General features: G+C 41.6%; 1 protein-coding gene across 2 annotated transcripts in view; it reads right to left on the bottom strand.

Annotated features, from left to right (window-relative positions):
* The window catches only part of ANO4 (anoctamin 4), a 163,245-nt gene that overhangs the window by 23,915 nt on the left and 126,661 nt on the right, over positions 1-12,669 (bottom strand). For both annotated transcript variants that reach the window (XM_061582834.1, XM_061582835.1), the window contains 3 exons: positions 11,019-11,161; positions 9,194-9,346; positions 3,880-4,027 (listed from right to left, as the gene is read on the bottom strand). In XM_061582834.1, the coding sequence (XP_061438818.1) occupies positions 3,880-4,027; positions 9,194-9,346; positions 11,019-11,161 (444 nt within the window). The remainder of the gene's footprint in view (positions 1-3,879; positions 4,028-9,193; positions 9,347-11,018; positions 11,162-12,669) is intronic.

Consider the following 12,669-nt stretch of genomic DNA (forward strand, 5'->3'; position numbering starts at 1 on the left):
ATTCCAATTGGGGATACAAATGCACTTGCACTACATGGTTAAGCACTAGAGGTGTGGGAAACATTTTTGTTCCCCCCCCCAAAAAGCCCCCTTTTGCTCAGAAAATGTTCGCAATTGAACATTTAGCTCAGCCCTACTTGTTATAATGTTAAAGTAAATTGTACTGTTCAGAAAAAAAAAATTCAGGGGTAGCCAACATGGTGCCCTCCATATGTTGCTGGACTATAATTCCCATCATCCCTTAACATTGGCTATGTTGGCTTCATGACCTCTGGGGGGCACCATGTTGGCTACCTCTAAAACACTGAAAGTATGAAAAGGAATGTAATTTGAGGGGTAAACTACATGGTGCCAATGCATCAGTTGATGCAAGCTGCAAGGAGGCTCTGGAAGTACCTCCACCCATGGAGATAGGATTGCCACCATTGCTTTGCAAATGGTACTGGGGAGGAACCAATACTTGAAATGTGCACCTATCAGGAGGAGAAGGAGCTGCCTGAATATGTTGAGGGTGCACAAGAAAAGTTTTGCCCCTTTTTGAGCCTCCACATGAACTAAGCCTAACAAGAAAATATTTGTTTCAACTCCCCTTTATGAAGATTTGAAAAATGCCCTCATGTTGGAAAAAATGTTTTTTAGTTAATTTATTCCCCCCCCCTTTAAAACAGGAATGGGTAACATCTAGCCGATATCCTGCATCTACCTTCAGAGCTTTTTCTCCTCTGTCATACATCTCTTTCTTGGATAGATCTGTAAGCATGACATATTGATTTGGGGGACTCTTCCATCTGTGAGCAAACCTTCTCTGGAACAGAGTTAATACATCAAAACTATAGTAAAACATTACTGGTGATCAACAGTAACGCTAACGCTTACAACAGTTTTGTGATCAAGATGCAATTACTGACTCATAAAAGCTCCACTAAAGTACGGATCATTTTATATATATATAAATTTCTTCCAGCAAATGAATGTCCCAGTAAACTATACTCAGTCCTCCATCTTGGTCCTGAGGTGTGTGGAGTCAGCTCACTCTCAGAGAGAGCTTCTGGGAATTGGTCATCACTGATGCTACACTATACTAAAATATTCAGTTTTGAACACTGAGTATGATAAAAGAATTTGGACACAATCCACTTTGCTACTCAGCCCACACTTTGGACAAGTACTATGGATGATCCATAGAGCATACCAAGAACGCAAGTATTCCTTCTTCAGAAAATAAGGTGTGCTATTTTTTCACTTCCAGTTCCAACAGTTTATTTATTTATTTATTATTTTGATTTATATCCGACCCTTCCTCCCAGTAGGAGCCCAGGGCTGCAGTTCAGACATGCAGATTGCTTGGCCTATGTTCTTCTATGAGTCTAGCTTCTTCTCTGAGTGTGGGGGTAACTTCAGCCAGTTTTTTTCAACTGTGTATATGAGGGGTGACATGATCTGTCAAGTATCCTGGTCCCAAGCTGTATAGGGCTTTATACACCAAAACCAGCACCTTGAACATAGCTCAGTAGCTAATTGGCAGCCAGTGCAATTCTTTAGCAGCAGGGCAACATGTTGGCAATATCCTGCCCCATTTTGCACCAGCTCATTTTGCATCGAGCTGCTACATTTTGCACCAGCTGCAGCTTCTGGACCAACCTCAAGGGCCGCTCCACATTGAGCAAACTGCAGTAATCCAGCCTGGAGGTTACCAGTGCATGGACAACAGTTGTCCAGAAATGGTGACAAATGACTGATCAGCCAAAGCTGATAAAAGGCAATCCTAGCCACTGAGGTCAACTGGGCCTCTAGCAACAAAGATGGATCCAGAAGCACCCCCAGATTACAAACCTGCTTTTCCAGAGGGAGTACAACCCCATCCAAAGCAGGGAATTGACCAATTATCTGGACTCTGGAACCACCTACCCACAGTGCCTCCATCTTGCTAGGATTCAGAGTCAATTTCCTGGCCCTCATCCAGTTCTCTATCAAGTCTAGGCACCAATCCAGGGCTTGCATGACCTCTCCCGATTTAGGTGTTACCAAACAACAGAGCTGGATATCATCAGCATACCTCGCCCCAAATCTCCTAATGACCATTCCTAACAATGTCATATAGATGTTAAATAGCATTTGGAACAAGATGGTATCCTGCAACACGCCACAGCAAAGCTGCCAGGGGACTGAAAGACAATCACCCAACGCTATACTCTAAAATTGACCCTGGAGGTAGGATTGGAACCACTGGAAAACAGTGCCTCTGATACCCATCTCACTAAGTCAAGCTCAAAAGGATACCATGGTCAATGGTATCAAACGCCACTGAAAAATCAAATAATAACCACATTGCACTCCCACTGTCCTCCTGATAAAGGTCATTTGTCAGGGTGACCAAGGCCGATTCAGACCAGGCCTGAACCCAGAGTGAAACAGGTCAAGACAATCTGTTTCATCCAAGAGTATTTGCAGTTTTTGTGCCACAACCCTCTCAATTACCTTCTCTAAAAAGGGGGTATTCTAGTGACTGGGCAGTACTTGTCACAAATCAATGGGTCCAGGGTGGGCTTTTTTAGGAATGGTTGAGTCACCATCTGTTTCAGGGCAGCTGGGACCATTCCCTCTTGCAAGGACACATTGACCACACCCTGGATCCATTTGCCCATACTCCCTTGGCAAGCTTTAATAAGCCAAGAGGGGCAAGGATTGAGAAGACAAGTTGCTGGCCACATCATCACAAGTACCTTGTCCACATCATCAGGCCACATCAACTGAAACTGATCCCAGATGTTGCTCCAGACGTTGCACTGGACACCTCAGAGGAGAGACTATAGTGAATGCAGATGTGGCATCAATATTGCTACAGCCATGAGTTACTTCACCCTCAAACAATTCACAGTGGGCTTCTGAAGGGTCTAAAACTCCAGACCCCAGACAATACAAAAAAGCTCCACTGTGCAGTTACTCGAGAATGTGATGAGGTAGAGAATACCTTTTTGTTTGTGAGGCATTGCTATTTTTCACAAACACAATTTCAACTCAGGTGGAGCACTGTATGGAATACAGTGCTAAATCTCCTTGGTGTATAATGCCATTTCATGCTACATGCAATTGTGAAGGGCAATAAAAAAGTGGAAGTGTCTTAAGTCATGTATACTGCATCATCTTTCTTTAACATGCAACTCTATGGCAAACATCACTGCAATTAGTGTAACTGTGTAGTGCTTGAAAGGTCACTCTTTTTTAAAAACTCAGGTTCATGCATACCTGCGTAGGCAGTTAATGCAAGTTAATGGAGAGATCCTCTTCTCCATTAACTTGCATAGGAGGAAATAAGAGGCTGCACCTTCCAGAAATAGTTGGCGAGAAGTGCATATAGCTACCACTGCAATCGCATTCCTCCCACAGTCACAGTCCATCTCCTAAAAAAGTGAAGGTTGTGCAGCTGCCTACTGGATGTAGCATCTTTTTTAAAAGGGAAAAAAATACTGTCCAGCTGTTGAAAGTAAAATGGAGGATAGAACTTCTTTTCTATGGATTCATGCCCACCTGGCTGAGGTTAAAGTTGGGGCAGAGGAGGAAGATGGGGAAAGAAGAGTCTGCAGGACTGAAGCCTCTCCCACTGATGATGATGATAATGATCATAATAATAGCAGTGCACAGTGGGTTCATATGGAAATCCACAGCAAAAAGAGCAATGTAATAAAAAGGAATAAAAAGAAAAAGTAGTCTAAGAACTCACAGAATCACGGGATAAGGAGCAGAAATGGTGGCATTACTACAGGTTGGGTATGTGCTATGTGCCTCATGATCAAGCAAGAAGCAGCACTTCTAGAAAAAATGCCAGTGTGGATTGAATCCTGGATGAGCTTACAGCATGTTTCTGAAATAAAAACTTACTTTTGCCCAGCCTCTCCTTGACCTGCACATGGTCCATATTTGTAAGCATAAACAAGCCGAGGGATAAAATCTGAAGTTACAGCAATAACAAATGCATTTGTGATGACGGAAAGAATTCCTATGCTTTCAAGAATTCCATACCAGATTCCTGTGCAATAAAGAAAATGCTGTGTTAATTTCAGGAACAACAGCATTAAGAAGCATTTCAAATACAAGCAAGTTGCAAGCTATTAGTACAAGTGACATATGATGTTCATTCTGCATTTGCGAGGAATCAGTCTTCTAATGCAGCTGCATCTATACTTTGGAACTCCCTGCCTATTGACATTAGGCTGCTACCCTTGCTATATTGTTTTAGACACCTGCTAAAAACTTTTTTTTATTTCAGAATGCCTTCTCAGCCATTTAGTTAGTTATCTGTGTTTGTTTTCAAAGGTGTACTGATTTTACCTGTGTTTTATTTATAATCATCTTATATATGCTTGGTTTTTAAACAGTTTTGCGAATTTTAGCTGTGTTTTATTGATAATTTTATTGCATATACCATTTAGAGAGTTTATGATCAAGCAGTTGATATTTTTCTACTAAATAAAATAATTTACTACTTTATAGGAACATATGAAGCTGACTGATAACTGTGTCAGACCATTAATCCAACTCAGAGCTTGGAAGTAACTAGTTACAAGTAACTAGTTACAAGTAATTTATTACTTTTTTGAGTAACGAGTGGGTAACTTCATTACATTCTGCTGGTAATAGAACAAGTAGTAACTTCATTACTTTCGAGGAGTAATTGTAATGTTTCCAGCATTACTTTTGTGCATTACTTGGGGGGAAGCAGGGGAAGTCTTCTGCTCCTCTGATTTGTGAATAAAAATTGTGTGCTTCAAATTGGGCTTCTGTGCAGCATTGTTCTTCCTTCATGCTCTATGGGTGCTTAGGAGGCAACGAGGGAGGAGGTGGAGAGCGAGATGGCGTGGAGAAAACAATTGTTTAACAATTGACAGGAGTGGAAGGAGAAAAGATCTGGAGGCAATATATACATACAAAAATATGTGTGTTGGGGTATCATCGTTGCTGTGGGTGGGATGAGGATATGAGATTGTTATGACATTCTGTTAATCTTACGGATAAAAAAATTATTCTACTACCCTTTGTGTGTGTGTGCTTATTTTTAATGTTGTTTTAGGCTACTTAGATGTGCAGCAGCAAAGGCCAGCACCTTGTAGGCAATTTTTTTTTTAAAAAAGTAACTAAAATGTAATTGTAGCAATTATGTTTGAGTAAAAGTAAAGTAATCAGTTACCGTATATTCTGGCGTATAAGACGACTGGGCGTATAAGACGACCCCCAACTTTTCCAGTTAAAATATAGAGTTTGGGATATACTCGCCGTATAAGACTACCCCTGCTTATGACATGCAGGTACTTAGCAGGAAAACTGTCACTTATAAACATAAGGCTGTTTGTCATCAAACATGTAAACATAAAACAGTGCAAGTGGATTAAACTTTTCCTAATTCACTCTAAAGCTGAAAGGAAGGATAAGACAATAAACCCATGGGAGCTGCCATGCTGTTTGTTTTCTAAGCTGACAACCAAACTGGAACTGATGATGATAGGAGGAAGATAACAAACAACAGAGAGAGAGCAAGTGCCGGGCAAGTCCCTGGCGAGTTAGCAACGCCCATCATAACTGCAAGCTACGGTATTTTTACAGGTTTTGCTGGCGTGACAGTTTCCCTTTAAAAGCCTTCAAAATCCTCCTGTTCGTCATCTGATATCATAAGTACATCAATGACATCTTGTGATACATTTGTAAGGCAGTCATCGTATGGATCGAATTCCGTATCAGATGGTGTGGTCTCAGCTTCGGCTTCCTCTTCATCTTGCCACAAGTAGTCGTCCTCCATACCATCTAATGAATTTGATATGCCACACTTCTTGAAAGACTTGATTACTGTTTCTGCATCAATATCATTCCAGGCTTTTATGACAAACTTGCACAAAACATCCAACTGTGGAGCACGCATGTTTCCTCCTTTTGTGAATGACTTTTCGCCGCTAACCATCCATTCATTCCATTGTTCTCAAATGCAATCTTTAAATGGCTTGTTTAGGCACACATCCAGTGGCTGTACCAACGATGTCAATCCTGCAGGAATAACTGCCGCATCTGTGTTTAGTCTTGCAAGCCTTTGCTTGGTGCTGGGAGTTAAATGAGCCCTGAACATATCCCACACCAGTAGACTACGTTTTTGAATAAGTCCACCTGGTCGCCTGCTCCATACATTATCAAGCCATAGCTTTACCCCTTCTTCATCCATCCAGCCTTTCTCATTCACATGTACAAAACAACCAACAGGGAACTTGAGTTTCGGCATTGTTTTTCTTTTAAAAATAATCATTGGTCTCAGTTTGGCGCCATCAGCTGTGCATCCTAGTACCACTGTAAAACTGGACTTCTCATGTCCTGTTGTTTTAATTAAAATTGTTTTTTCACTTTTTTGATGGACAGTTTTATTTCCAACCATATCAAAATTCATTGGAGTTTCATCCATATTTCCAATACTACTTAACGCATAGCCATGTTTAGTGCGCTGTTGTATTACGTATCGATGGAAACTATTTACTTTGCTATCAAGATCTGCAGGTAATTTTTGGGCAATTTTCGTCTTTTGCCTCAGTACCATATTATGCCTTCCCATGAATCTAGTACACCAGGATACAGTGGCCTTAAATCTGTTGCTGTGATCTGGGTTAGATTTGGCCCACTGAAGTGCAAACAAACGTATTTTATTTCGTGTCACTACATAACCGTTTTGGCGATGCTCATTCACCATGTCTGCTACATGTTTTTCGAGTTCTGGCCAATGTGGGGTGCCTCTTCTTAAAGTACACTTACCCCTTGGCATACTCTTTAATGCTTTTTCATTTGCTTTCCAGTCCCGAACCATCTTTTCTGTTACTCCATATTGTCTTGCAGCAGCGCAGTTATTATGTTCCATGGCAAAGTTTACAACTTTAAGTTTGAAACTGGCTTCATATTTCTTTCTTCTTGCTGGTGGAGCCATGATGGGGTTTTGACTGTTGGACATTTGTATACTGTACTGTATGTACTGGTGCTATACTGTATGAACAGGTACAGATACTGGTGCTGTACTGTATGTGGTACCCAGTATACAACAACCAGCCAATCACGGCAAGCGATGTACCTTACCGGCGATTGGCTGGTTGTTGTATACAAAGCCTGCTTGGATTGGTCAGCTCTCCCTGCCTGCCCAGCCCTCTCTGTCTCCAAGGCTATCAGAGCGGTAGCGCAAACACGCCTCTTTCACCCGTCTGGCCCGCCCTTGTATCCTATTACCTCCTTCTCTGCCTCTCAGATCTCGCACATGCACGCCTGCGCCGCTTCACTGCAGTCCTCAGGAGTAATCGGGACCGCGTTAAGTCACTTCTTTCCACGAATCCTGGTGAGTGGATTTTCTTCTACCGTACTTATACAGCGCCGCCCTTGCTGCTTTCATACGGTCGCTGCACACGGCGGGGATGCGGCCGCAGCCATTTTTGAGCTCCCCCCACCATATGCGGCGACCGCAGATTCTCCAGTCCGGCTCGGAAGTTTCAGCACCCGCCCTATAAGACGACACCTGGCGTATAAGACGACCCCCGACTTTTGAGAAGATTTTCCTGGGTTAAAAAGTCATCTTATATGCTGGAAAATACGGTACTTTCAGAGCAATTGTAATTGTAACGGTAATTACTACTTTTGGGGGGCCATGTAACTGTAACTGTAATTTATTATTTTTTTAAAGTAATCTTCCAAGCTCTGATCCAACTAACTTAGTATTGATTACGCCAGGTGTGGGGAACCTTTGGCCCTCCAGATGTTGTTGAACTACTACTCCCAACATCCCTGGCCATTGGCCATGCTTTTTGGAGCTGATGGGAGTTGTAGCTTATTATTTGTTTGTTTGTTTGTTTAAGTGTTTATTAAATTCATATCCAGCCCTTCCTCTCAGTAGGAGCCCAGGGTGACAAACAAAAACACAAAAAACATTCTAAAACTTCATAAAAACAGCCTTTAAAATATATTAAAACAAAACATCTTAAAAAACACCTTTGTAAAAAAAGCTTTAAAAACATCTTAAAAAGCAATTCCAACACAGACACAGACTTGGATAAGGTCTCTACTTAAAAGGGTTGTTGAAAGAGGTCTTCAGTAGGTGCCGAAAAGGTAACAGAGATGGCGCCTGTCTAATATTTGAGGGTAGGTGCCACTACACTAAACCTCCACTTCCTATATTGTGCAGAACGGACCACCTGATAAGATCTGCAGGAGGCCCTCACCTGCACAGCATAGTGATCAACTGTGTATAAAAGGGGTAAGACGATCTTTCAGGTATCCTGTTACCAACCTGTATAGTGCTTTGTAGACCAAAACTAGAACCTTGAACTTAGCCTGGTAGCTAATGGGCAGCCACTGCAATTCTTTCAGAAGGAGGGTGGCATGTTAGGGATATCTTGCCCCAGTGAGCAGTCACGCCGTCACATTTTGCACCAGCTACAGCTTCCGGACCAACCTCAAGGGCAGCCCCGCGTAGACCATATTACAATATCCAGCCTGGAGGCTACCAGTGCATGGACAACAACAGTGTCATGCTTTCCTGGTCCAGAAACAGCTGCAGCTGTCTTATCAGCTGAAGCTGATAAAAGGCATTCCTAGCCACTGAGGTCACCTGGGCCTCTACTGACAAACATGGGTTCAGGAGCACCCCCAGCCTATGAACCTGCTCTTTCAGAGGGAGTACGTCCCATCCAAAGCAGGAAACTGACCAATTATCCAAACGTGGGAACCACCAACCCACAGTGCTACTTCAGCAACATCTGGAGCCCCAAAAGTTCCCTACACCAGGCCTACAGTGACTGGTAGCAACTTTCCAGTGTTTCAGACAGGGATCTTTCCCAGTCCTACCTTGTCATGCCAGGAATTGAACCAGGGACTTTGTGTATCCGAAGCAGATGCTCTACTACTGAGGTATAATCCTGGCTTTGTATACCACTGCCAGTACCTTGCTTAGCCTGGTAGTTGACAGCTATTGCAATTCTTGCAACAGCAGTGTAACATGGTGGCAGTAGTCTGCCCCAGTGAGCAGTTGAGCTGCAGCATTTTGTATTACCTGCAGTTTCCAGGCCATCTTCAGGGACAGCCTCCCACAGAGCATTGCAGTACTCTAACCTAGAGGACTACTGAAAGTATGAGAAGTTTGTGGTACCGAGTAGACACTTCACATTTATAATGATAAACATCTTACCTATATCTTTGGCTCTTGAAGCTAATGGCCGTCTCCACTGTGTGACAAATTTGTATGCATCAAGCCGGATTTCAATAATGTTATTAAGCAAGGCCAGAAGTGGAGCAAGTGGAAAGGCTGCCACAAATATGGTTGTGAATCCAAACTGAAGTACTGTGAAAGGGTGAGATGAATTACATAATTCAGCCATAAACTGAAATACAGTCCAATATTAGAAGGCCAACTTTGTGTATATCTGCACCACTTATCCTTTTTGTTCCATTTTAAGTTGTCCCTTGAGGTATATCATTTGGGCATATTTGTTCCTGAGCTTAATGAGCTTCAACAAGTTAAATTAGAAACAAAAACACAATGAGGACTAAATGGAAGGCCTGGGTTCCTACTATATGGTTTACTCTATGGTAATATCTTTTTCTTTTAGCCCATGATCATTAAGGTGAGGCACAGGGAGTGGCTAACATGTAGCCCTACAAATGCTGTTAGATTCCAACTCCCATCAGTCCCAGTCAGCATGACCAATGATCAGGGATGAGGGGGGTTGTACTCCAACAATATCTGGAAAAGCCACTGGTTAGTGGCCCCTGGTGTAGCACCACTATTTCAAGTAGCTGTCTGAAGTGTTTACTTGTAAGCAAATACACCTGCCAGCTAGATCAAACTAAAATACATTGCAAGGCCTCAAGTCTCCAAAATAATTAAAACAAACATTAGCTTCTCTGTCAATATCTTCTCTCATCGGCAAGTTAAAGTTGTTAAACCCTCTAAGCAAGTATCCTTGCAAAAATACCTTTGTCTTAAAAGTATGGCATTATGAAAATTCTTTTTTAAAACAAATAAAGATTGCATTTAAAATATGGTTTGAATTAATGCAATTATTAAAATATCTATTCTAGTTTTCTTGAATTTATTTTCTTGATGAGCCATGCAGTGGTGAGGACAAGGCAATGGAGAGCATAAGGATAGAGGTGCAGTTCAGCCCAGAAAAGACATTACATTTTGTATTTACTGTTTTGTTTGCTTTTGCTGCTACGGTGAGAGCAACATTTCTCAAATGCAAAATATGTTGTATAATTTATTTTGTAAATGTTAGTATAACTATATCCAGGCATGCCACTCATGTGCACTACATCAAAAAAATGCTCACTGCATGTGCCTTTAGCAGTTTAATAGCGGTTCAAGGGAGTTTGCTTGAAAAAGGAATTCTCATGAAGCTCTCAGATGAAAGAGATAAATTGAAGCTGGGGGGCAGGGGAAGGGAAGAGAAATTCAAGCTAGGGAGAAATGGAAGCCAGACATTCATAATGCAAAATCCCCCTTTACAACAAAGCAAGCAAGCAAGCAAACAAGCAGGAAGCTCCGTGCTACACTGTTAGAAACATTTACGTTGCTAATGTTTCACTCCTATACACACTTGCCTGAGAGTAAAGCCCATTGAACACAGTGGGACTTATTTCCATGTAAACATGCATAGGACTGCACTTCACAAAAACGTCATGGTCAGAGAACTGCACATGACAATTTTCCTGCTGAAGAAAAGGTCAGCACACTGTTCACCTGATAGAGGATAGGACAAGTCTAGAATTGCCTGATAAATGCCATCAGAGCTGACAGTCATAATCCTATTACTAGTTCACAAGTGCATCTGATCCAGCATGGAGCACAGTGCACAATGTCCTGATCCACACCATGCATTTAAAGCACTCTTATACCACTTGAAGTCACGGTTACTAAAAATATACATTGCTATTATTTGGGAGTGGTGGGATGACATATGATATAGAAATGACACAGTGATGAAGCAATGTAAACATAGAGGTTTTCATACTCATTTCTAGATATTCATCAAAGAGTCCATAGGCATTCATAGGCTGAAGGTTGTGGTCCTTCTCCCATTGTGGGAAGCTTGCTTTTCTCTGTGAACCATGCTCCTGTCGCAATCTTCTTCTGGTCCACCAATTCTGAATTAACCTGCATGTATGAAATTGTTTTTAAATGCTCATTTTTCAAACCAGCTGATTTCAACATTGTCATCTCCCTCTCCTCCACCATTCCATACTTGTATTTGCCAAGAACAGTTAAAGGGTCCATCTGGTTAGTCCATATATCAGATATGTTGCTGTTTTGGATATCTGTACACAATTTGGATAAAAAAGGGTAAGAGGATAAAAAGTGCTGGAAGGTCTGCAGGCATTTAGATGCTAACAGCAACAGGGCAAATAAATATCAAGACACAAAGCCTGTTTTGTGGCAGTCTACAAGTTGCATAATTTGATTTTTTTTTAAAAAAAAATTACAACAAAATTGTCCTATTCTCAGTTTATTGTATTGGAAAAGACTGTGCAGCAAATTTAGTTAGTACACTCATTCATGTGGGAGATGTTGATCTAGTTTATATAGTATAAATAGTTCAAAATTAATATACCAAGCAATAAATGACACAGACACGCTTTATGTGCAGTTGATTGTATAAATAGTCTGTTAACTAAACACAAGCCAAGGTTGCAACCCTCAGATAATATAGGAAAAAATATGGAATGCATACTCGTTTTAGTCTGGTTGGTTGGTTTGTGTAACTCCCCTTGCAAAGGACTGCTAACTGCTTGAATTAATCAGAAGAGGAAGGGAGTTCAGATGCATGGAGTTCCTTGAATAACAGTGCATTTGAGGGGACTGAATGTTCAGTATGCTAAGAGTTAGAGATAAGCAAGGAAGCTAATCACTACATGCTGTCTGCTAACAAGTGAATCAAGAGCTGATGCAATAACAGCCACTCAGGACATTATACAGCAACCCTGAACAGTGATTCGGTGCAACATGCATAGCTACCCTTAAAAGGTAAAGGTGTCCCCGCACTTGTAGTGCGAGTCGTTTCCGACTCTTAGGGTGACGTCTTGCGATGTTTACTAGGCAGACGGTATATATGGGGTGGGATTGCCAGTTCCTTCCCCGGCCCTTCTTTACCCCCCAGCATATGCTGGGTACTCATTTTACCGACCATGGATGGATGGAAGGCTGAGTGGACCTTGACCCCTTTTACCGGAGATTTGACTTCCTCCTTCCATTGGAATCGAACTCTGGCCGTGAGCAGAGCTTTCAGCTGCGTTACCGCCGCTTACCACTCTGCGCCATGGAGGATCTTACTTAGAAATAAATCCTATTGAAATTAATGGGACATCCTTCCAAGCATACATGGCTAGGATTGGGCTGTCAGTCTTCAACCCAAGAGCATGTTTCTAAAGCACATATGTATAAACCACCTAGCACTGGTCCTGAACAACCCTTACCTGTTTCAATAGGATTTTAAGTGAAGTAGTACTAGGTGCTAGAAACTGCTTTTAAAATGAACATAATTTATTTAGTGATGGTAAATATTTCAATTCAGTTTTATGTCAATCATTTTCTACTTGAGCTACTGAATTATTTCTCACTTGGCTATTGGGTATAATTTATATGGTATGTTTTAATATGTACATGTT

Source organism: Rhineura floridana, chromosome 8, assembly GCF_030035675.1.
Source record: "Rhineura floridana isolate rRhiFlo1 chromosome 8, rRhiFlo1.hap2, whole genome shotgun sequence".
Classification (NCBI taxonomy): Eukaryota; Metazoa; Chordata; class Lepidosauria; order Squamata; family Rhineuridae; genus Rhineura; species Rhineura floridana.